Source organism: Mus musculus, chromosome 12, assembly GCF_000001635.26.
Source record: "Mus musculus strain C57BL/6J chromosome 12, GRCm38.p6 C57BL/6J".
Taxonomy (NCBI): Eukaryota; Metazoa; Chordata; class Mammalia; order Rodentia; family Muridae; genus Mus; species Mus musculus.
The window spans coordinates 35,116,478-35,142,996 of NC_000078.6; the positions used below are offsets into that span (position 1 = coordinate 35,116,478).

The 26,519-nt window shown below is 37.7% G+C and overlaps 1 protein-coding gene across 6 annotated transcripts in view; it reads left to right on the forward strand.

The window, feature by feature from the left end:
• Window positions 1-26,519, forward strand: part of Snx13 (sorting nexin 13) — a 101,334-nt gene that overhangs the window by 70,331 nt on the left and 4,484 nt on the right. For 4 of the 6 annotated variants that reach the window (XM_006515062.4, XM_017315016.2, XM_006515064.3 and 1 more), the window contains 8 exons: window positions 3,256-3,428; window positions 6,441-6,548; window positions 7,953-8,063; window positions 15,544-15,705; window positions 16,832-16,903; window positions 21,549-21,694; window positions 21,923-21,991; window positions 23,691-23,803. In XM_006515062.4, the coding sequence (XP_006515125.3) occupies window positions 3,256-3,428; window positions 6,441-6,548; window positions 7,953-8,063; window positions 15,544-15,705; window positions 16,832-16,903; window positions 21,549-21,694; window positions 21,923-21,991; window positions 23,691-23,803 (954 nt within the window). The remainder of the gene's footprint in view (window positions 1-3,255; window positions 3,429-6,440; window positions 6,549-7,952; window positions 8,064-15,543; window positions 15,706-16,831; window positions 16,904-21,548; window positions 21,695-21,922; window positions 21,992-23,690; window positions 23,804-26,519) is intronic. The other 2 variants (NM_001014973.2, XM_017315017.2) reach the window with 1 other exon arrangement.

Consider the following 26,519-nt stretch of genomic DNA (forward strand, 5'->3'; position numbering starts at 1 on the left):
CAGAGCTCGTGTCTCTAGCTGCATATGTAGCAGAAGATGGCCTAGTCGGCCATCATTGGAAAGAGAGGCCCATTGGTCTTGCAAACTTTATATGCCCCAGTACAGGGGAACGCCAGGGCCAAGAAGTTGGGGCGGGGGGGAGAAGGATATTGGGGAGGGAGGATATGGGGGACTTTTGGGGTAGCATTGGAAATGTAAATGAAGAAAATCCCTAATTAAAAAAAATTCTTTACATTGCCATCTGTATATGGCTTCTGTGAGTAACATTAGCCTTATTAAAACAAAATACTCTAGTTCTGTCTCCATCTTCCTAGAATTTATAATACACAGTAGCTTCTTGTCTTCCTTTAAAACCAAGTCATTTGTTATCTGCATTTGAAAACATTAACTTGGTCTTTCTTCCTGTTGTACCTGGGTAGCTCTGCCCCTAACAGTTTGTGACAGATCCTGACGATTCTTTTTAAAGTCCTTTAATACATATTCTCTATGCCTTGCGATTCTCCTCGTCCTTATTAAGTAGTAGTTATGATGATCTACTCAATTGGCTTCTACATTACCTTTTCCTAACATGTCTTGATCAAAATTGATAAAGTCATTTCTTTATTGATCTGTCAACAATGTTTAGAAAATCTAGATTCTTAACTTGATTTAAAAAAATATATCTGTGATTCTGTTTGAGTCTGTATGATAAAGTTGACAGTAAAATGTTAGCAGTGTATAGAGCTAAAATGTATGTAGAGAATATGATGACCAGAGTATTTTTATTACTAATGTTATCATCAGTATAATTATCATTGGCCAAACAAAAATATTGAAAAAAATATATATGGAAGGAAAGCCAATTTTAAGTAGGAAGTACAAATTTTACAAAAGTTATTGTGAATAGTTAGAATGAGTTCTGTGTATTTGCTATTTGATAATATAGTTATCTACTTTTTATTTTATTGAAATAATTTACTAAGAAGGTATATAGAAACTGCTTTGCTGGGTGATTGGAAGACAGAAAAGCATTTAGCTCTAAACCCTCTTTTATTTTTGTATTCACAATTACAGATCATTGCAATCTATCCTTATATCATTTTTAGATTTTTGGCTAATATGATAGTGTAAGCTGCCGCAATGCCACCCACATATGGCAGTGTTATAAAATAGCTGAAGCAGTATCCAGGCACCGTAGGTCATGAGGAAGAACAAGTTCTGGGAAGTGAAGGAGCAGTGAAGCCTAGAGGCGATAGAAACAGGAACAAGATAGACACATCTTGGTTTTGATGGCATTTTTATGCCCTCGGGTTTAGAAGAAGCAGAACTGTGATCTTATAACTTAGTATCATAAAGGACAGGTTGACATGAAGCAAGAACTAGGGAACTTTTTTAGATTTAGATGTAAAGACTGAGGACTGTGAGGACCACAGGAGGGAACTGTATCCAATATCCACAGAAAGGCGAAGCCTCAGTTTGTGTCTAGCCTGAGTGTAACCTGAGTTTACTGACTCTAGTTATCATGTGCCTGCTCCATGGTCTCAATCCAGACGGGCAATACAATTTGTCTTCAGATAGCAACACTGCTATGTTCTTTTACATAAAGTTATAGAGTATTTATATGTGACCTATGCATATCCTCCCTGTATTCAGATGATACTCTAAATCATCTCTCCAATAGTTATATAACCCAATGCAGTGAAATGTTGTATAAACAGTTGGTGATTAGGGAATATATATTGACTAGAGAATAAAAGAAAGAAAAAAAGTTTGTACTTATTAGTACAAGCACATGTAAAACTATTTTTGATGCTCAGTTGGCTGATTTCGAAGGGCTGAGTATGTGAAAATAGCATACAGCGGTAACAGCAGTCCTGATGTGTCCTTTCATAAGTACAGAAAGAACACTCAGATGGCTAAGGTGGAAAGTGAATTTGAGAAAGCAGCTCCAGGAAGAAATAAGAGTCACAGTAAGGGAAAGTTGTGTTTTTCAGAAATCAGAAATGACAATCTCAATAACTTTAAATATGTTGAAAATTATTTAGAAGAATAAATTCTAAGACAAACAGAAAAAGAAACAATAAATATGTAAAATAAAAAATACAGTGATTGAAATGAGTGGCCTATTTAAGACCTTGATGGGAAAACACCATGATGTCTGCCACACATGGCAGTAGGACAAAGTGGCTGAAGGACTTAGTATATAGGTGCCATCGGCTTGGAGGAAATATGTGGCTTAGTTGGTAAAGAATTTAGATCCCCACCATCCATGTACAGTTCCAACACTGTAGCCTGCCCCTGAGACCTAGTGTTGGGCAGGTAGAGGCAGGTGTGGCCCTGAGGCTTACTGGTTAACTAGTCTAGTCAGTTCTGTGCACAACTCCAAGTTCTGTTGAGAGACTGATAGATATATTGTGTTATTCTACATGCATATACACACATACTCACATGCTTGCTCATCTACATGCATACACACACTTGATAGATATGAAAAGGAAGCAGCAAAGTTTTGGACACCTAGAGCAGTGGTTCTCAACCTGTGGGTCGCAGTGCCCACAGGAGTCGCATATCAGGTATTTTGCATGTCAGATATTTACATAATGGTTCATAACAGTACCAGAATTATAATTATGAAGAATTAGAATGAAGAATGAACAAATTTAGAATTCAGAGTTCTTTTCTTTATCTAAGAGTAGCAAGATCAGAAACAGAACAGATTTTGCTTTTTAAAGGCTTGTATGGTGTTGGAAACACTTTTTTTTTTTATTTTTTATTTTTCTCCTGCTGTTGCTAAATTCCCAACATAAAGTACAGCTGAGAACAGAATTACCAGAGGATGAGCTTTACCCTGAGGCTGTTTTGTTGTTGTTTCGTGAACAGGTTTTAGTTAAATTTAAAGGTATGGTAAAAGCTTACTGTTTGGTTTCTGGGGTTCCTGGTGTATGAAATTTAGGAGACTGTACTATTTCATTCTGAATAGTACTGTGGCAACATCCTTGATAGTGAATAAAATCTCTTGGAAAGTGAATTCAATGCACACACCAATTCTTGGTGTCATCATAAAACTTTGAGGATGTTTTATGTTGTAGACATCATTTATAATACCATAAGCATGAGTGCACAGAGGATAGGAATCTGTTTTATCCTTTGCTGCCGTTCTTTTGTCTCTGTCATTTCAAAATCTTCATTTCATGTTGTCTTTTTTTTGTTTGTTTTTGTTCTTCATCTCCCTCCTTTTTGTGTCTTGTTCCTCTTCATTTTGTTTGAAATGACTAGTATATGCTGACTATGACCCATATGCTGTGGCAGGCGTTTGTAATGATCATGGCAAGACATATGCACTATATGCCATCACTGTACACCGGCGCAACCTAAACACTGAGGAGATGTGGAAAACCTATCGGCGTTATAGTGACTTCCATGACTTCCACATGAGAATCACTGAGCAGGTAATGGGGTTTGTAAAGCTTGTGGCCCAGCCTGTGGCCTTTACACTGTTTCTTGGTTCAGCTCTGAGCCTACATTTCTCTAAGGATGTTCGTATTATATAAAGATATTGATAACTTATGTACTTGGCATTATTGGTGGCATGATTTTGAGCAGTGAACCACTAAATGAGATGTGGAAACTTGAACCAATCTAATTCATTGTGGAGTAACAGCAAAGCACCAATGGTAGTTCAAATGGGAAAGTTAAATGAATGTATATTTCTGCTCTGTGAGGGAAAGGAAGGTGGGTGGGAGGGGATGAGGGAGAGCCTGTGCTTTGAGAGGAGTTGCTCTGCACAGGGAAGGGGGCTGCTCTATCTCATTTGAACACAGTGCTGGGCTTCGCAGGCTTTTGTTGCTGTGAATGGTGCCTCCCTCCAACATTGTTGCTAAGCCTGGATCCCTTGCTTAAGTTATTTTGAACCACAGTCTACAATGAACGTGACATTAATCAAATACTGTTTTAAATTCTTACTAAATTTAATCTTGTTTTATAAAAGTAAGTATAAAGATTTTTAAAGTTGAATGAAAAGAAATTGTTCCTAATTTTGATAAGAACTTTTTTCTTCTCCTTAACTTAGAAGAAAGCAATAGCAGATGATATAGAAAAGATAATCTGTAGAGCTTACCTTTACTCTTGAAAGTCTTGATTCAAAATGTAGTTGTATAAGTAGTGTCAAGTCACTAAAAAAGATAGCACATGATTAGATTTCAAATAACATATACTATAGAAATCAGAAAATATTCTTTTCACTTACTATATTCAGAAAAATATGGTTGGTACCATGATAATCTCATTAAAATATTCTGCAGACAGAGTAAGATAAATGATTAAAATCAAGAGGTGTTTATGCATTTAAATGGCCTGAACTGCCCAATCATTTATTGGAGAATTTTTTATTAAGTTTTTCCTGTGTATCTGACTCTTCTCGGTTCTAGGAAAACAACAGTGTACCAGACGGGCAGACTCTACATGCATTTGTGTGGATACTGCACATTTCTGTTTCCCCTTTTAAAGTCCGTATAAGTGCACAAACACACTGATGCCAATGATGATATTAAACATTCATTATTCAAATGAATAAAAATGTTATGTGTTTGAGTATTAACACATTTTAGAATTTTTTTAAAAAGACTTATTTATTTATTTACTTAATGTATATGAGTACATTGTAGCTGTCTTCAGACACACCAGAAGAAGGCATTGGATCCCATTACAGATGGCTGTGAGCCACCATGTGGTTGCTGAGAATTGAACTCAGGATGTCTGGAAGATCAGTCAGTGCTTTTAACCACTGAGCCATCTCTCTAGCCCCCATTTTGATTTTTTTAAACATAATTTCAAACCTATTTCATCAAATTTTAGTGGTTTATTAAGAATCTAAACTTGATACAATTCCAAAAGTATTAAGATAAGGTGTTAAAAGGTTTGGCTTCTCCTAAGGCTCCTCAGTTGTTTCAGACTAGAAAATGACCTCTTGCCTGTATGTGTGCATTCCTGGTGTGTGCTGTTTAAGTATAGCAGAGTCAGCTTGACTGACAGCCTAACCCAGAAGCCTTGGATTAATTTAATTATTTCTTTAAAGAGCCTGTCTTAGAATATGTACTGTATAAGGTAAGGCCTTCCACATGTGACTTTGGATAAATGCAGTTCAGGCCCCTGTTCTTTGGTAAGAAAGGATATGCTATGCACTCTGAAAAAATGAGTGGGTAATTTAGAGTCAAATGCATAAGTAATATTTTAGGCAATTGTATATCTTTGGAAACAACATAGGTTATTGACTTTCACAAGGTGTAATTTTCTTCAAGTTTTCATAGATGCAACAGAAACTATTTTGCATACTGTATTCAATGAGGACTGTTTCTTCTGGCTTTATAGCTAAATTTCTGAGTTATCATTACTACTCAATACTTTCAATGTATTGCCCCTATCTGCTTTTTCATCTTGATAATTATTGAAGCAAAATTATTATTTTACATATATGTTGTATAATGAATTTGTTCACATTTTCATTCTAAACAATTAGATTTTTTTCATTGCTTTTATTTGTCAGAATCTTACAGTTTGGGATGGAAATGATTCTGAATCTCATATATTCTCTCCCTCTCTCTCCATCTTCCTCTCAATGTTTGCAGCAGGAATTGGTCTTAATGTATTTTAAACAAAGGATTAAAAAAAAAAAGCTTTGCTTGTCTCAGTGTATGTAATATGGAAAGAGGGAAGAGACTGCCTAAAGTTTCAGGTACTGGCTGTTGGCCAGGCCTTACCCTACGTCATCCCAGCAATAGACATAGCAACAGCTTGTGCATGAGACGGTGTAGTAGATTACTATCATGGTTGCACCTAATATTAAGTCTGCAAAACCAAGACTGCTATATTGCTCTGTATTTTTACATTACAAAGAAAACAATAGCATGACAGTGACTATTGGGTCCTTTTCATTAGTGTCACTTATGAGTTTACTTTTCATATGATGAGGAAAGGTTATTAATATTTAATATAATTGTATGCAAAGTTGTAATACAGATCCTGTCTATAATTAGTAGTTTGTCTTTCTGCTTTTTAAAGATATATACTACAGTGATTATTTTATAGTCACTAATATTAAAATTGTCTCTTAGATTTTAACAAGCCATAATATCATAACTGATTCAAATTTTAATTTCTTAATACTCTCTTCATGAGTCAAATGGCTAGGAAAAGGATTGCTGCTTTACTACGAAATTTGACTGATCTGAAAATTAGAACTGCAAAATGAAACTTGATATGGCAGAGTGCCCATTTTCATCAGTTATCCACTTTTATTCTCCATTGTCAATTTTTTATGATAAAAAATTTTTGGGTTTTGTGGACAATGTGATCGTGATGTTTTGTTTAATGTAAGAAATAAGATACTTTGACATGTAGAAAAAATGTTACGTGGAGATGATTTCTTTTAAAAAAAGAAGTATTGAATGTCTTTTCTCTTCTAGTTTGAAAATCTGTCAAGCATATTGAAGCTTCCTGGTAAAAAGACGTTTAACAATATGGATAGAGATTTTTTAGAAAAGAGGAAAAAGGATTTAAATGCCTACTTGCAGGTAAGGTGGTTATAGTATTGCCCGTAGATTTCATTTGTTACAGCACACAAGTAGAGTAGATGTCTTTATTGAGTTATGTTTGGTGCAGCATGTGTGTGACATGCCTGTGACACTGTACCCCACATCCAGCCTTGTTAGCAGTGAGAACAACACAACTGAATAGTTTGGCTGACTGTAATTGTGGACAAATAACTAATTTTAGTAGTATCAAATACGATATGTAGTCTTTTAAGTAGTTTATTGTTTCTGTATTTAATGTTAAACTTAGACATTTTCTTTTAAGCACTTAAGACTTTTGCTTATTTGTGTTTAGATGAATATGTATAATATGTGTTTCAGATTATTATAACTAGATATATAGTATGATTTACCCCGAAGTTAAATGCTTATAATTTAATACATGATAGCTTTTTAGGTTACCACAGAACGTAGTTCATTTTTGTTCCCAGAATAGTTCCTGAGAGAAATAGAGCTGAAGATATATCCTGGGCTCATCATCTTAGTCATAAAATTTCCTCACAGGAAATAACATGTTTTACAAGTTACATATTGTGTAGGCTGGTCGAATGCCTAGAGATACATTTTATACCTGAATACCCAAACCCCAGGTAGAGTCATGAACCTTGTCAGTTCATCCTAGTTAGTGGTTTCTAATGTTCTTGCATATTTTAGAAAGGTGTCATCCCAGTTGGCAGTGTTCCATTATCTAGCTTCCTGTTTTCTACAAAAGGAGTCAGGAGACTGCAGCAGGAAGCCACCTGTTGAAACCACGGATTTATATCTCTAGCTGGTAGCTGGGTTTTTGTTTGTCTGTCTGTTTTTGGTTTTTCACAAGCAGCAGATTTAAACAGTTATAACGATTGTAATTTGCTGCTGTGTATTGAAAGGCCAGGATAGGAAGGAAGAGCAGCTGGCTGTCACTTCATTCTTTCCCAGCGGGAAAGTGCAGTGCATAGATGCTGCATTGATAAAACTTGTTAAACACTTGACTTCAAAATACTCAGTTTTAGTTTTGTTAAGATCCCTAACAGTTTTGTACATTGATAAAATGACTTTTCCCAGTTGTGGTACTATAAGTTTAAGGGTGACTGACTCTCTTATACTTTTAGCTCATAGACTCAGTATGTCACCACTTTTGCCTTAGAAGCAACTAAGCTAGATTATTAAGATTATTGAGTTTATTTGCATTCATGAAAGGAATATGTTTTGGATTTTTTATTACACTTGAAAGTTTCTATTCATATATATTATAAAATCCTATTTTCATTACTCTTAAACTTTAGCAGTATTATAATAAACAGCACAGTTTCTAGTATGGATAAGCTGTAGAGCCAGATATTTTATAAAGTGGAATTAACATAAATGCTATTTTACCATCTTAAGATTTCTTCTTTTCCCTATTAGTTACTCTTGACTCCTGAAATGATGAAGGCATCCCCGGCGCTGGCTCACTGTGTCTATGATTTCCTTGAGAACAAAGCCTACAGTAAAGGGAAGGGTGATTTTGCTCGAAAGGTTGGCATATTATTGAATTTCCTTTTAAGAACTTTCTTGCTTTTTTTTTAAATAAAGGAAACTATAGACATATATATTTTAAAATGATTTGTTAAGTAGGTCTTGTCATGTTGGCTTAGTCAGTATGCTGTTGCTTGATGTATCTGTTCATACCAAATATGCAAATGAAAGATCACTGACCAAATCATCATGGCCACATTAATTCATGCAAGCAGTTAATTAAAGCATCATTTTTAAAATTTGTGTACATGGACTACTTCTCTCTAGAAGTAGAGTTCAGGGGATCAGAATGGAAGTGAAGAAGACAAGGATTTTATTGCTGAGGGCTAGAGGGTTTCCAAATGGAGGATTTGGCAGGCAAATTTGTCAGGGTTACAGGAGCAGAATAAGCATAACAAGTTAGCTATAAGGAAGGACCTCCGGAAACAAAGATACTCTTATAAGGAGTTATAACAACAGGGAGTCATAGAAACCTCTGGAAACAAAGATACAGTTGCAAGATGGTTGTAACAAGCTTTTGAAACAAAGACATGGCCGTCACTGGAAGAACAGTGTAAACCATTTGTAGTTAAGGTTACAGGCAAGGCAATAGCCCAGTTTTTGGGAAACAGATGTAATCACAAGCAAGAATGAACCAAGTTTATCTTTAGTATGAGTTGGCTTTTAAGCCAAATATTGGGGACAGGCTGGTTCATCATATCTTATATACATGTTATATATACGTTATGATCTAGTGGCGCTTGACAGAAAGAAAACAAAGAAACAGATTTCTAAAGTTAAGAAAAGTTTGCCTAAGGTAGGTTACAAGCTTTTTATTATTTTAAGTAGGCAGTGTATTTTACTGGGGAGAAATGTGTTTCAGTTGAATTAAACACAAGAAAAATGTTAAATAGGATGTGTTCTGAAAGTATTTTTACCTCTTGGGTGAAGTGCTTGTTATTTAAACTATCTTAGATAATTTAAAATATGGTTCCAGGCCTGCACTTTGAGTTAAGTGTCGTGGTATCGACAGAAGAGACTGCCCCACCCGGAGATACATCCCATAATCAGCCACCAAACCCAGACACTATTGCATATGCCAGCAAGATTTTACTGAAAGGACCCTGGTATAGGTGTCTTGAGTGAGGCTATGCCAGTGCCTGGCAGATACAGAAGTGGATGCTCATAGTCATCTATAGGATGAAACACAGGGCCCCCAATGGAGGAGCTAGAGAAAGTACCCAAGGAGCTAAAGGGAACTGCAACCCTATAGGTGGAACAACAATATGAACTAACCAGTACCCCCCCAGAGCTCATGTCTCCAGCTGCATATGTAGCAGAAGATGGCCTAGTCGGCCATCATTGGGAAGAGAGGCCCCTTGGTCTTGCAAACTTTATATGCCCCAGTACAGGGGAATGCCAGGGCCAAGAAGTGGGAGTGGGTGGGTAGGGAAGCAGGGCGGGGGGGGGGAGGGTAATAGGGAACTTTTGGGATAGCATTTGAAAAATAAATAAAGAAAATATCTAATTAAAAAAAAAAAAGAAGCCTTATAAACAGTTTTCAAAGTCCTGTGTCCTTCTTTGCTAGGGACCATCAGTGTATTTTTCATTTTGTTACTTTAGTTTTCTCAAGAAGTCAAGATTTCTGCATCTAACAAGATGATCATGTGGTTTTTGTCTTTGAGTTTGTTTATATAATGGATTACATTGATGGATTTTCGTATATTAAACCATCCCTACATCCCTGCAATAAAACCTACTTGGTCAGGATGGATGATTGCTTTAATGTGTTCTTGGATTCGGTTAGCGAGAATTTTATTGAGTATTTTTGCATCGATATTCATAAGAGAAATTGGTCTGAAGTACTCTATCTTTGTTGGATCTTTCTGTGGTCTAGGTATCAGAGTAATTGTGGCTTCATAAAATGAGTTGGGTAGAGTACCTTCTGCTACTGTTTTGTGAAATAGTTTGTGCAGAACTGGAATTAGATCTTCTTTGAAGGTCTGATAGAACTCTGCACTAAACCCGTCTGGTCCTGGGCTTTTTTTGGCTGGGAGACTATTAATAACTGCTTCTTTTTCTTTAGGGGATATGGGACTGTTTATATAGTTAACTTGATCCTGATTTAACTTTGGTACCTGGTATCTGTCCAGAAATTTGTCCATTTCGTCCAGGTTTTCCAATTTTGTTGAGTATAGCCTTTTGTAGAAGGATCTGATGGTGTTTTGGATTTCTTCAGGATCTGTAGTTATGTCTCCCTTTTCATTTTTGATTTTGTGAATTAGGATTTTGTCCCTGTGCCCATCATCTCGTTAGATGCAGAAAAAGCATTTGACAAGATCCAACACCCATTCATGATAAAAGTCTTGGAAAGATCAGGAATTCAAGGCCCATACCTAAACATGATAAAAGCAATCTACAGCAAACCAGTAGCCAACGTCAAAGTAAATGGAAAGAAGCTGGAAGCAATCCCACTAAAATCAGGGACTAGACAAGGCTGCCCACTTTCTCCCTACCTTTTCAACATAGTACTTGAAAGTATTAGCCAGAGCAATTCGACAACAAAAGGAGATCAAGGGGATACAAATTGGAAAAAAGGAAGTCAAAATATCACTTTTTGCAGATGATATGATAGTATATATAAGTGACCCTAAAAATTCCACCAGAGAACTCCTAAACCTGATAAACAGCTTCGGTGAAGTAGCTGGATATAAAATTAACTCAAACAAGTCAATGGCCTTTCTCTACACAAAGAATAAACAGGCTGAGAAAGAAATTAGGGAAACAACACCCTTCTCAATAGTCACAAATAATATAAAGTATCTTGGCGTGACTCTAACTAAGGAAGTGAAAGATCTTCAAGTCTCTGAAGAAAGAAATTAAAGAAGATCTCAGAAGATGGAAAGATCTCCCATGCTCATGGATTGGCAGGATCAACATTGTAAAAATGGCTATCTTGCCAAAAGCAATCTACAGATTCAATGCAATCCCCATCAAAATTCCAACTCAATTCTTCAACGAATTAGAAAGAGCAATCTGCAAATTCATCTGGAATAACAAAAAACCTAGGATAGCAAAAACTCTTTCTCAAGGATAAAAGAACCTCTGGTGGAATCACCATGCCTGACCTAAAGCTTTACTACAGAGCAATTGTGATAAAAAAAACTGCATGGTACTGGTATAGTGACAGACAAGTAGACCAATGGAATAGAATTGAAGACCCAGAAATGAACCCACACACCTATGGTCACTTGATCTTCGACATGGGAGCTAAAACCATCCAGTGGAAGAAAGACAGCATTTTCAACAAATGGTGCTGGCACAACTGGTGGTTATCATGTAGAAGAATGCGAATTGATCCATACTTATCTCCTTGTACTAAGGTCAAATCTAAGTGGATCAAGGAACTTCACATAAAACCAGAGACACTGAAACTTATAGAGGAGAAAGTGGGGAAAAGCCTCGAAGATATGGGCACAGGGGAAAAATTCCTGAATAGAACAGCAATGGCTTGTGCTGTAAGATCGAGAATTGAAAAATGGGACCTCATGAAACTCCAAAGCTTCTGCAAGGCAAAAGACACCGTCAATAAGACAAAAAGACCACCAACAGATTGGGAAAGGATCTTTACCTATCCTAAATCAGATAGGGGACTAATATCCAACATATATAAAGAACTCAAGGAGGTGGACTTCAGAAAATCAAATAACCCCATTAAAAAATGGGGCTCAGAAGTGAACAAAGAATTCTCACCTGAGGAATACCAAATGGCAGAGAAGCACCTGAAAAAATGTTCAACATCCTTAATCATCAGGGAAATGCAAATCAAAACAACCCTGAGATTCCACCTCACACCAGTCAGAATGGCTAAGATCAAAAATTCAGGTGACAGCAGATGCTGGCGAGGATGTGGAGAAAGAGGAACACTCCTCCATTGTTGGTGGGATTGCAGGCCTGTACAACCACTCTGGAAATCAGTCTGGCGGTTCCTCAGAAAATTGGACATAGTAGTACTGGAGGATCCAGCAATACCTCTCCTGGGCATATATCCAGAAGATGTCCCAACCGGTAAGAAGGACACGTGCTCCACTATGTTCATAGCAGCCTTATTTATAGTAGCCAGAAGCTGGAAAGAACCCAGATGCCCCTCAACAGAGGAATAGATACAGAAAATGTGGTACATTTCACAATGGAGTACTACTCAGCTATTAAAAAGAATGAATTTATGAAATTCCTAGCCAAATGGATGGACCTGGAGGGCATCATCCTGAGTGAGGTAACACATTCACAAAGTAACTCACACAATATGTACTCACTGATAAGTGGATATTAGCCCAAAGCCTAGGATATCCAAGATATAAGATACAATTTCCTAAACACATGAAACTCAAGAAAAATGAAGACTGAAGTGTGGACACTATGCCCCTCCTTAGAAGTGGGAACAAAACACCCATGGAAGGAGTTACAGAGACAAAGTTTGGAACTGAGATGAAAGGATTGACCATGTAGAGACTGCCATATCCAGGGATCCACCCCATAATCGGCTTCCAAACGCTGACACCATTGCATACACTAGCAAGATTTTATCGAAAGGACCCAGATATAGCTGTCTCTTGTGAGACTATGCTGGGGCCTAGCAAACACAGAAGTGGATGCTCACAGTCAGCTATTGGATGGATCACAGGGCTCCCAATGGAGGAGCTAGAGAAAGTACCCAAGGAGGTAAAGGGAACTGCAACCCTATAGGTGGAACAACATTAAGAACTAACTAGTACCCCGGAGCTCTTGACTCTAGCTGCATATGTATCAAAAGATGGCCCAGTTGGCCATCACTGGAAAGAGAGGCCCATTGGACATGCAAACTGTATATGCCCCAGTACAGGGGAATGCCAGGGCCAAAAAAAAAATAGGAATGAGTGGGTAGGGAAGTCGGGGGGAGGGTATGGGGGTCTTTTGGGATAGCATTGGAAATGTAATTGAGGAAAATATTTAAATAAATAAATAAATAAATAAATAAATAAATAAATAAAATGAAGTCAAGATTTTTCTCTTTTAAGCCACTGCATAAACTAAGTAAGATATTATTCTGTGTTTAAACGTATTACACACATAACTAATGTTTGCTGGTAATAATAAGAGCAAAAGCAAAATTTAGGGTAGTGTGCAGCAATCCTTTGCAACTTCTTAGAAGTCTTAGATGTAAGCTTTAACCACACTTCTTCCCATCTTGCCACTAAAAAAAAACAAAAAACAAAAACAAAAAGAAAACAAAACCGGAAAACAAAAATAAAATGAAAACAAGAGGTTTTTTGAATTGATGCAAAATAATCAACAATACTTAGGAGTTATAAATAGGAGTTTGTATGATTAGGATGTTAAATTTCAACATCTTAATGGATGCTAACATTTTTAAGTTGAATGTTTTAAAAATAAATTCTTATATATAGACTTTAAAATAGTAAATTATGTGTGTATCTATCTATACATATGTGTATATATGTACACACACATATATGCGTGTGCATATGTTCATGCTTTATTTCCTGAGTAATTGTATTCAGGATGCAATCTTCTATGTCAATAGAGATGTGTTCCAGTTTTCTATCATGAAGATATTTGCCTTATTTTCTGTTTTGTGACTGTATTAATTTTAACTATAGAATTGATAACAGTTTTTATTAAATATGCCCCCTCATTTTAAATAGGAACACTTGTAGGTTAGTTGCATATCGTATTCTAAGTTACTAATACAGTCTGAAGACCCCTCCAAGTAGTCATTGCATTAAATAATCTGCAAGCGTTTTATGAGAGGCTTTTATCAGCTTGACAAATGCCTTAGAAACCATTGATTTTTGTTAATTTCTCTTTTTAAAAATCTGTAGAACAGTTAATTCATAGATGGAATAAGTGATAAGCATCCTTTCTCTGCTTGATGTAACTTTTTATTTAAGGTTATGTTGTGGTTTGAAGTCATTCTTAGCCATGGTTAGAAGTGTTAAGTTAAAATTCGATTGGAATGTTGTGTTACTAGAACACAGAACTGAGGAGAGCTGGCATCTTATATAGACAGCCCCTGTATAAATTATGCTGAGGGTGTACTTGTGCTATCTCTCCGGGATTTACTCCTGTGCCTCATAGTTAAAGTTTGTTTCTTTCCTATCTGTTTTCAGAACCCTTTTAGGTCTGTTTTAAAACAAACCCTGTATTTGTAGGAGCAATGTAGAGTGGACTCTCATGCTTGTGAAGTTCTGTTTAATAAATATTATGTTATATTTGAGAGTTGCAATCTTCTCCATAGTTGCATGTTTTAAATGTGATAGATACTTCATAAATAGTCTCATAAGGCATCTCTTAGAATTCTGCACTCTGAGCTGGGCATAGTGGTGCAGGCCTTTAATCCCCACATTCAGGAGGCAGAGACAGGCAGATCTCTGAATTCCAGGTCCAGTGTGGTCTACAGAGAGAGTTCCAGGAGAGCCAAGACTACACAAAGAAACTTATTCTTGAAAAACAAAACAAACAAATGAATTCTCTTTGTGTTTTCTTGACTAAGATTGACTATTCCATAAAGTATATCTGCTTTATTGCTTGGCTGTCTCAGTTACTTTTCTATTGGGATAAAACACCATGACCAAGGCAACTTTTATATGAAAGAGTTTATGTGGTTTCATAAGGCTAGAATCCGTGGCATCAGGAGCCGAGAGCTTATATCTTGATCTGCAAGTAGATGTCAGATAGCATACTGAATGGTGTAACTCTTTAAACCTCAAAACGTGTACCTATGCTTACGGAGTTCTCCTTAGTGAATATTATGTTATATTTGAGAGTTGTAATTTTCTCTGTCCTTCAGTCCACAGCTTCTAATCCTCTACCATGCTAGCCCCAAACTTCAAAATCTCTTAACTGTAACCCTGTGGAAAATCATACTTCCAACATACAGTTTCACAGAATCTACATTACCATTCCAAAAGGGAGGATAAGGAGACAGTGAGGAAGTACCTGACCAAGGCACAGCCACAGTGGAGCAGGCAAACTGCCTTTTGTAGCTCTAGTTCCATGTGTGACGTCAATGGCTTATGGTGCCACCCTTCAGCTTTGCTGACTGAAGTTTGCAGCAAACTTCCTTCTCTTGGCTAGTATCACTGTGTCTGTAGCTTTTTGGCAGATGTCTCACCATTTCTTTGGATTAATGTGAAAGTATAGAGTAGTTAATTTCTATTTGTATCAAGTTTTGTTTGGGAAGGTATTCAGAATTTAATAAGCAAACAGTGAAGGTTTACCTAACCTGATAGTATCTTCCTCAGTCAAATTTTTAAAGCATCCATGTGTATATTAAGATGTTTTTAAGGTATACCATGTCAACAGTTTTTTTGTTTTGTTTTTAAGGCAATGACATATTATTGACTGGAAAATCATTTCATCTTCTCATGGTTGCACTCTATATTTTCTTAGGCTTCTGAGTTATGTAACTGATCTAAGCATAATTTCTTTCTCGCTTCAGATGGACACTTTCGTAAATCCGCTTCGCAACTCTATGAGGAATGTTTCAAATGCAGTCAAATCCCTTCCTGATAGCTTGGCAGAAGGAGTGACAAAAATGTCGGACAACGTGGGCAGAATGTCAGAGAGATTAGGGCAAGACATAAAGCAGTCATTTTTTAAGGTAAAAAGACATTTCCAGTGGTCTGTAAAGCAAACAGTTTTTATGTCACCTATGATATATTGAGTGTCTTCTCCAAAATTTTCAGACTTCGTAAAAAAAGTTTAAAAGGCCAAATTTATGTCAGAAACTGACACTAAAAAATCCTTTTATTTATCAATCTTTGTTGTAGTAGAATTTAACAAGTTCATTTACAATACATATTTAAAATTAGCAAGGTTAATATTTTTTAATCAATTTATTGCACTAGACTTTTTTCATTCTTTAATGGTATAGATTCCTTTGCAAATAAGTGAGTTATATTTAGAAATGAGTTATACTTAACATATACTGAAGTATAAAGTCTAATTTTTCCTTATTCAAACAGTAAAGACCCATGACATCAAAGTAAGAGGTCCTTGGCCTGGTCAGTGTCTCCTCCCCCTGTTGTCAGTGTGCATACCTGGGTGGAGTACAGGCTTCCAGGGAGCCTTTCCAGTTGATGTCTCCGTAATGGGACTAGACTAAGTACTTTTGCTGCATTTCCAGTTTACACTTGTAAAATAATTTTGATATAGTTTTTTTTCTTTGCAAGGATACTATCAAAGCTGTAAATGACCAACCATAAACCTAAAAGTTGAGTTGTAGAAGAGTGTTGTAGCTAATTCTATCTGAATCGCACAGATACATTTACTAAAGATATATTTTCCTGTGTGTAGAGGCAGTTCTTTTTTCTGTTCACCATTATCCTTTCAGGGCTGTTTGTCCTTAGCTGTAATTGTGAAAGTGAAACATTGATGTGAGTGTCAGCACTGCTTCTGCTGAGGGTCACTCATGTGACCCTGCCCAGAGAAGCCGTTGACCTTCCCAGGCCATACATGTTGGTAGTAGGCTTTCCTGGGTTGCAGGGGCATTCAGCTGATTCTAGTTTTTCTTTCCTTCTTCTCCTTATTGAATAATGGTTAATTGCTTAAACTAGTTAACATATTTTCAAGAGATCTTAAAAGAAGATTGGAGTTCTGTTCTGTGGGTGTGCTAAGTTCAGAATATAGAATATTAAGCTTTTTTAATATATTGCACCAATATTGAAGTCAGATTCTGGGATTTTGCAATGTTCCTCTGTTCACTTCTTATTTTTGTAAATGTACAGGTCCCTCCTTTAATTACGAAGACTGATTCAGATCCTGAACATTGTCGAGTCTCAGCTCAGCTTGATGATAATGTGAGTTAACTTATTCTATAGTTTTATTTTTAGGCTGTAATTCAAATTAGTTTTGGCAGATTGTTTTAATAAATATGCATATGTTTCATCCATTCAGATTTCCATATTATGTTAAACTTGATAAATTCTTACAGACTGCACATGTTCCTGACTTCAACATTTTAATTTGAACAAACAAGCAAACAGTTACCAGGGCCCTAGAACCTACGGTCCTCCCTGCCTGCATAGCCTCCTCTGCCGTGGGCCCCTCTGCCGTGGACTTACTGCTCTCCTGACTCTTGTCCTGCTTTATACTTGAGACTTTTAAATGGAACTATAAGGATAGTCTCCCTTATGCATGTTGTTTTTCTTTGTTGTTGTTCAACCTTGTGGCAGTTTTTTTATGCTGTAATATACTAGTTCTTTCTCAATACCTGTATCTTTGCAGTATTTGTATTTAGTCTTATAAATTTGTATTGGATTATGTACAGAACTCTGAATAGTTTTATTCATATTATAGAAATGAGAAGAATAAATATATATTCTTCTACTTAAGAGTCAGAATATATATAGGTCTATATATTCTGTAGTATGTGCTACGAAATAATGTTCCAAAACTGTATCATTATTACTATCACAATATGAGTTTTAATCTTCTACATCTGGCTAGAGTCAGTATTTATATCTCTGTAGATTCATGTATGATAGCCATTCAGGGTCATGTCTTGTGGGTGTCTAAATCTTTTCCTTATTTTTCTATTGACTCAGCTGTGTGTGTTTTTTAGTGTTATATTAACTTGGGTGCTGAATATTATCTGAGCATGAGGTGTCATATGCATGATGTATATTATGTATCTCTGAAGTACCTACCCCCTGCTGTCTGTTGCTTTTGTAACTCTATATGTTGCCCTGTGATTTTTTTTTTTTACAATTTTTCTTGCTTTGCCATGGCAACATTTAAATTTGCACTTCATCTGATTAATTATATGTAGAGATTGAGTAAGAGCTCATCTCCATTTCCTAAAGGTCCATCTTTCCCTGTTTGCTGTGGTCTTCCTTACCATATATGTGTGCTTCTGTTCTTGAATGGTTTTGAATCTGGGCTCAGGGCTCTTAAAGAGATTTATCTTAAACATAATTTCCTGTTTTCAGTTTCCAGATAGATTTGTTAATAATAAAGTTTCATATATGTGTATATTTTCCTTCTTTAAGATCATTTTAGGATACTTCATGAGTACAATGTATAATATCTGTAACATCTTTCACTCTGGATTTTATAGTTAGGTTTTAAAAATATATTAATAAACTGATTTTATTTTATCAGATAATTGAGCAGTATTTACTTTACTGCAGTGAGGAAATGAGTCCCTCTCCCCTCTGGACTATTTAAGTTATAAACTGTCCATTCATGGCATTAAAATTAATCACATGTTTACAACATAGTTGTGAAAAACTAAAATCCCATACCTTTTTTTAAAACTAGATATTTTCTTCATTTACATTTCAAATGTTATCCCCTTTCCTAGTTTTCCCTCCAAAATTCCTATCCCCTTCCTCCTCCCCCTGCTCCCCGACCCACCCACTCCCATTCCTGGCCCTGGCATTCCCCTATACTGAGCCATAGAGCCTTCACAGGACCAAGGGCCTCTTCTCCCATTGATGACTGACTAGGCCATCCTCTGCTACATATAATACAGCTAGAGCCATGAGTCCCACCATGTGTTTTCTTTGATTGGTGGTTTTGTCCCAAGGAGCTCTGGGGGTACTGATTAGTACATATTGATGTTCCTCCTATGGGGCTGCAAACTCCTTCAACTCCTTGGGTCCTTTCTCTAGCTCCTTCATTAGGGACCCTGTGCTCAGTCCAATGGATGACTGTGAGCATCCACTTCTATATTTGCCAGGTACTGGCAGAGTCTCTCAGGAGACAGCTATATCAGACTCCTGTCAGCACACTCTTGTTGGCATCTACCATAGTATCTGGGTTTGGTGGTTGTTTATGGGATAGATCCCCAAGTGGGGCAGTCTCTGGATAGTTTTGTTCCTTCAGTCTCTGCTCCACACTTTGTCTCTGTAACTCCTTCAATAGGTATTTTGTTCCCCCTTCTAAGAAGGATTCTGAGCTTCTGGGCTAATATTTACTTATCAGTGAGTGCATATCATGTGTGTTTTGTGATTGGGTTACCTCACTTAGGATGATATCCTCCAGATCCATCCATTTGTCTAAGAATTTCATAAATTCATTGTTTTTAATAGCTGAGTAGTACTCCATTGTGTAAATGTACCACATTTTCTGTATCCATTCCTCTGTTGAGGGGCATCTGGGTTCTTTCCAGCTTCTGGCTATTATAAATAAGGCTGCTATGAACATAGTGGAGCATGTGTCCTTCTTACCGGTTGGGACATCTTATGGGTATATGCCCAGGAGTGGTATTGCTGGATCTTCCGGTAGTACTATGTCCAATTTTCTGATGTCCCGCCAAACTGATTTCTAGAGTGATTATACCAGCTTGCAGTCCCAGCAGCAGTGGAAGAGTGTTCCTCTTTCTCTACACCTCACCAGCATCTGCTTTCACCTGAGTTTTTCATTTTAGCCATTCTGATTAGTGTGAGGTGGAATCTCAGGGTTGTTTTGATTTGCATTCCCCTGATGATTAAGCCCCACACCTTTTCTCATCTTTTAAGTTATAGCACTAATTAGAGAGTGAGCAGTAAAGTATTGAAAATCATAAAAATGATGTTTTATATATAGTTCTAAATCAGTAACTATTATTTATTGGCATGCATAATTTTTCACATAAAAGCTTTCAAGCTGTTTTTTTTTTCTATTTTGTATATCATTGACTGATGGCTTTCACAATTAAAGTATTTTAATTTATTTTATTCTTTAATGATAAAAACTTTCCATGTAATATATACTGATTTTTTTACACTCAGATTTTATCCCCTTCCTGATCCACCCTCTAACTGTTCTACATCCCATACCTCTTCCTGCCCCTCTGTCTTCATGAGGATATCCCTCCCACCTCCACCCCACCAGACCTCTAAACTCCCTGGGGCCTCCAATCTCTTGAGGGTTAGGTGCATCTCTGACTGAACTCAGATCCAGCAGTTGTCTGCTGTATGTCGGTTGGAGGCCTCATATCAACTGGTATATGCTGTCTGGTTGGTGGTCCAGTGTTTGAGAGATCTCGGGAGTCTAGATTAATTGAGATTGCTGGTCCTTCTACAGATTTGCCCTTCTCAGCTTCTTTTAACCTTCCCTAATTCAACAACAGGGGTCATCTGCTTCTGTCCATTGGTTGGGTGCCTACATCTGTCTCTTTCAGCTGCTTGTTGGATCTTTTGGAGGACAGTCATAGTAGGTCCATCTTTGTGAGTGCTCCATAGCCTCAGTAGTAGTGTCAGGCCTTGGGCCTCCCCTTGATCTGGATCCCACTTTGGGCCTGTCACTGGACCTTCTTTTCCTCAGGCTCCTCTCCGTTTCCATCCCTGTAGTTCTTTCAGACAGGAACAATTATGGGACAGAGTTTTGACTGTGGGATGGAACCCCATCCCTCGCTTGATGTTCTGTCTTCCTGCAGGAGGTGGGCTCTACAAGTTCCCTCTCCCCACTGCTGGGCATTTCATCTACAGTCCCTCCCTTTGAGTCATGAGAGTCTCTCACCTCCCAGGTCTCTGGTACAAACCCTTTTTAAAAGGAGAAAATTCTCAAGAAAGATACACATGCATAAAATTCCCAAATCATAAAAACACAAAATTGGAAACCATAATATATAGCAAAAGACCAGTAAGACAAAAAGTGCCCAAACCCTGCCATATGAGATGAAGGGTCTATGGAAAGTGTATTAATTAGTTTGTGTGCCGATTAGAATTAGCTGTACTAATTAAATTAGTACTAATTAAATTAGTTTAAATTTCTAGTCATATTTAATAAATAACTATTTATTTATCAAGTATGCTAATATTAATAATATATACCAATTAAGGCATAAAATTTTCATAAGAATACATGCTTTATAATGTTAGCTTAATTTTTTACTGGGTTGTAGTTTAGCTTATTTTTTTCTGAAAAGTTATGTATGTGTGCATATGTAATTGTATACATCTTAAGCAAAACATTTTTCATTGTTTCATTTGTAAAGTATAGATAACAAAGATATTTTTATCTATCTATCTATCTGTTTGAGACAGAGTTTTCCTATGTATCCCTGGCTGCCTTGGATCTTGCTCTGTAGACCAGGGTGGCCTTGAACTCTGCCTCTGCCTCCTGGATGAAAGGAATAAAGACATGCACTACTACCACCTTGCCAAATAATTTTATTGTAATGAAAAAGTGTTACCAGAAAATAATTCTCAATTTTAGCATTTCATTACCAGACTGCTAAGTTAAACCTAAGTCTTATTTCTATAAGACTATCATCAGGAATCCACTTGAGAAGCTTTTTTTAAACTACAGCCTAAGAACTTAAAGAATTGAAAATTCTGGATCCCATAAAAAGGAGGCTGTTAGAAATATGTTTTACTGAATTAGTAATGTGAGCTTTGGAGGCTGTAATGCCGCATTGCCTGATTTCTTTCAATGGTGGTGTTTGTTCAATAGAAGTAGTCATTCACACTACAAAGGTAACTCAGTTATCTTAATTCTTTTTCTTCCTTTTTTCAGGTGGATGACAATATTCCACTTAGGGTAATGCTGCTTCTAATGGATGAGGTGTTTGACTTAAAAGAGAGAAACCAGTGGTTGAGAAGGAATATCAAGAATTTACTCCAGCAGCTTATTAGAGCTACATATGGTGATACTATTAACAGGTAACTGTTTCTCATGTTCTTCTGCTTCTAGCCGTGATGAGTAGAGTTTAATTCTGTAAATGACTTGCAAGCCCTTTATCATGGACTTTCTCTCCGGGCTTTTAAAGATCATTATATCTCTTCTCAGAAGCAGCTTATCCTCAGATGAAAGTGTTACTCTGTGAAACTTGTGACAGTAATTTGCTGAAAAGGCTTTAAGCTTACTCATTCAAAATCCTTTATTTTCAGAAAAATAGTTGACCATGTTGACTGGATGACCTCACCGGAACAAGTAGCTGACTCGGTGAAGCGTTTCAGGTATCTAAAGACAGTCACTTATCCATGTAGTGCAGGGTTTAGCAATGTTGTACCCAGCCAGTCGACTTTTACTTACGGCCTTTGTTTCTTCACTGGCCTTAACATTGGGTGTGATGAGCAAAGACTTAAGAGAATCCTAAGTATTGAGGGCTGTTGAGAGACTTCAGAGGGTAAAGGCACTTGTCAACCAACCTTGCAACCCGCCTAAAGGTGAAAGGGGAGAGTGAAGTCCTATGCAGTTGTCGTCTGACCTCCATGCATACCCTGTGGCCCAGGTACCCTCTTCCCCCCCCCCCCCCAGATACATACACTGTGCATGTACACACATGGTCATTCTGTAGAGTGGTTGATTTTTTTTCTAAACTAGACTAGCAAAGGCACAAAGGAAACATTTCTAAAATGATAGGCTAGATTTTTATCCCATAGAATATCTTTGAAATTATTGACATAGTATTAGGCAGAAAGCTGGGCATGGTGGAGTTTGGGATAGAGGCAAGAGGATGAGAAGTTGAGGCCCAGCTAGTCGATAGAGAAGATAAGCATGCCTAGGAACTTCTGATGCTGTACTGCTGCCTGTCAGGACGGAAGGAGAAAGGAACTGTGGGTGTTTCACTAACTGGTTTCTCCCTGAGCCCCATGTGCTTTCTAATCTTATATTCTTTTCATCTGGTTAACAGCTTGTCTTCATTTGGTTGTGAGGCAGCAGAGGGTTAGAGAAGAAAAGCAGTTTGCCAAAAGGCCCTTGTGACAGGAAGAGGGGGATCTGATTTTCTGCCTAGAAGCAAAGTTTCTCCCTATGAGACTACATTGTTTCTAAAAGTTGGACTAGCTGCCCTGTTCTTTTCAGTTAGGGCAGCTGAATTCTGTGGCACCGATTCTCAGCCTTGACTGTAGACTGGACCCAACTGGGACGTTCAACCCTGTGTGCACCCTTTCTCCAGAGATGATTGGCCTGGTTTAATAGGTAGAAGGTCTGCACAATAGGTGGTTTTATTTCCTGATACACAAAGTGTTTCTAGGGCAGTTAAGATGATTTCTCTGCAGGCATGTCCAAGTCGTGGCCCAGATAGCAGCGGAAGGGGCTTTTTGGACATCTGTAGATGACAGTATTGAGATGATGTTTCTGTCCCATAAGGTTGGACACCTCTGGTGGCCTATAGAGTCTCATTCCTCCAGACCTGTTCACTATAGGGATCCATGAACCAAACCATAAGAAGCAGGATCAGAGTCCAGGAGAATGAGTTGATTGTGTGGAATAAACTATAGACAGCAACATGAGATTCTTGCTGGCTGAGTTAGAGAGGATTAGAATGGAATGGCATAGCCAAGAGAGAAGAGTTGCTAAGATGCTAGGCTGTCCATTTTCAGGGTGCTGTGGGTGGGTTTGGATAACACATTCACTTAACAGGTCCCCATTTTTGAGAGTAAATATCCATCATGTGCTGATCCATATAATCCCGTTTTACTAGTTTCTGTGAAGTACCAGGGGTGGAATTTATCTGCTACTTTTTTTGTGTATATATTCTTTTACCCCTAAAGTGAACCCCACTGTTGGATGCTGTTTGTTTTTTGTCTAAATGAAATTGTAGAAATGCTGTCTCTGTTTGAATATTTTATTTTTTAGCAGTTTGTAATGAGTTATCAACTACTATCATTAGACAAATTAAACTGCTCACAAACATTTCATTTTCTTAAATAGAGATGCATTTTGGCCCAATGGCATTTTAGCAGAGACTGTCCCATGCAGAGATAAAGCTATTCGAATGAGAACAAGAATTGCAGGAAAAACAAAATTATTTGCAATTATGCCAGGTGAGTGAACACATTTAATTAAAATTTGACTTATTTGTATTTCTTCTGACTTTTGACATTTATACTATGCTGGTACCACCAGGTGATGGCTTATGATCTACCAAGGAGTATGTAGGTGTTTCTCATATACTCTAACAAATCCCAACAAGTCCTTGGAAACAAGTCACTATTTTAACTTTAAATAGTGACTCCCTCCCTCCCTCCCTCCCTCTTCCTCCTCTTCCTCCTCTTCCTCTTCCTTCTCTTCCTCTTCCTCCTCCTCCTCCTCCTCCTCCACCTTCCTGCCTTCCTTTATTCCTTTCTTTTTAAGAAGACAGAATGAGTGGAGCTGAGGTTGTAGGTCAGTTGACAGAGTGCTTGCCTAGCATTGCCAAAGCCTTCTATTTGATCCCTAGCCCAGACTGTAGTGAGCATCACAGGCACATGCCCTTAATCCTAGCACTCGGCAAGCCTGCTTTACATTATTCCTCTAACTGAAATAACAAAAGAAAGTAGGAATGCTTAAGAAAGAATAATCATGTCCATTTCTGTACAGGTAACCAATTGATCATATAATTAAACCTTATTAAAGCATAATTCTTAAATGAGCACTCTGTTGGTCTTATTTGAATATTTATTTGTGATATTCCTGTATCATTTATATAGACTTATTTGTCCTTTTTTTCTTCTGAGAAAGAGAGCCTGTGACCAATGGGCTTTTCTGCCTAGGAGATGATGAGGGCAGTTTTGTCACTGGGTCACAAGTCTCTTTAAGAACGCCTAATTATTAGCCAATGCCTAGATATATTCCTCCATGCTAATTGTGGATGTAGAGGATGGATAAGATGAATGTGTAAGTTTTCTCATCTGTTGTTACCTATTTTCTTACAATTTTACTTGCTTCTTTTCTTCTTTTTCTTACTATTTCTGAGATGATGTCTCATGCTGTAGCTCAGACTGGTCTGATTCTTACTGTGTAGCCCATGATGGTCTAAACTCAGTGCAGTCCTACTTTAGCCTCCCAAACTCTGGATTGTAGACATGAGCATAAGCCAGTGCCTGACTTTTCTTATACTTAAATTAGATTTTCAGTGTTTAGTTTTCCATCTTAAATTAGAAATATGCCACATTGCTATCACTTTCTCCCAATATGTGGTTAAATTTGGTGGCATAATTAAATGACACTATAGAAAAATTAAAAGAAACCATGACTTAGACTATTTCTCATGCACCTTTATAATAAAGCAGATTGTGCTGTGGCCCAGCACAGCTGCAGGAACTCTTTAGTCACATAGGTCCTTATGTGAAAAGTATGGAGCGGTGCTAGGCATTCTTGCTTGTTGCTTTACGTTCCTAAAGCTTATTTTAGAGGTACCAACAAACAAAACAAGCAAATAAAACTTAATGTGTTAGTGATACGTTCTAAAGAAAAAAGATAGTACACTAGAAGAAGTTATGTCACATGAGTTCCAGCTACTGAGAGGATTGTGAAGACCGAAAGAGGTTGATGGTAGATGAAAACCATATGATTTTATATATACTTAATCCTGTGTTTTGTAGTAGGGTCATAGATTTTTGCTAAATTAAAGTGTATCTCTGCTTAAATGATGACCTTTTGGAAGTTGCAAGTTTTTTTTCATTTTTTAAAATTTTTTAAAAATTTGCAAATAGCAGATGGGATGGATCCTTAAGTTAGGACAGTCTCTTGATGGCCTTTCCTTCAGTCTCTGTTCCACTCTTTGTCCCTGTATTTCCTTTTGACAGGAATAATTCTGGATTAATGGTTTTTTTTTGTTTTTTTTTTAATATTTTTTATTACATATTTTCCTCAATTACATTTCCAATGCTATCCCCAAAGTCCCCCCCACTCCCCCCCACTTCCCTACCCACCCATTCCCATTTTTTTGGCCCTGGCATTCCCCTGTACTGGGGCATATACAGTTTGCGTGTCCAATGGGCCTCTCTTTCCAGTGATGGCCGACTAGGCCATCTTTTGATACATACGCAGCTAGAGTCAAGAGCTCCGGGGTACTGGTTAGTTCATAATGTTTTTGAGGTGGGTGGGTGGCCCCATCCCTCAACTGGGGGCCATGCCTATCCACTGGTTTTTCAGCTAATGTCCTCCCTGTTGGGTCCTGGAAACCTCTTGGGTCTCTGGGTCTTTCTAGTGGCTACCACCAGTTTCCCCTCCTGGATCCATCCCATCTGCTGATACCAAACCCAGACACTATTGCTGATGCCAAGAATGACTTAACTGACAGGAGCCTGATAGAGCTGTCCCCTGAGAGGGTACCAATACAGATGTGGAGGTACACAGCCAAACACTGGCCTGAGCGCAGGGAACCCAATGGGGAAGTTAGGGCAAGGACTATAGGAGCTGAAGGGGTTTTCAGCCCTATAGGAATAACAACAGTATCAACCAACCAGACCCCACAAAGCTCCCAGGGACTAAACCACCAACCAAAGAATACACAGGAAGTGCGCATGGCTCTAGCTGCATATGTAGCAGATGATTGCTTTATCTGGCAACATTGGGAGGAGAGCCCCTTAGTCCTTTGGAGACTTGATGACCCGGGATAGGGGAATGCTAGGCCGCTGAGGCAGGAATGGGTGGCTGGGTGGATGTGGGAGCACCCTCATAGAAGCAGCTGGGAGGGAGGAGGGGATGGGGGCTTGTGGAAGGGAACTAGGAAGGGGGATAACATTTTAAATGTAAATAAATAAAATAACCAATACA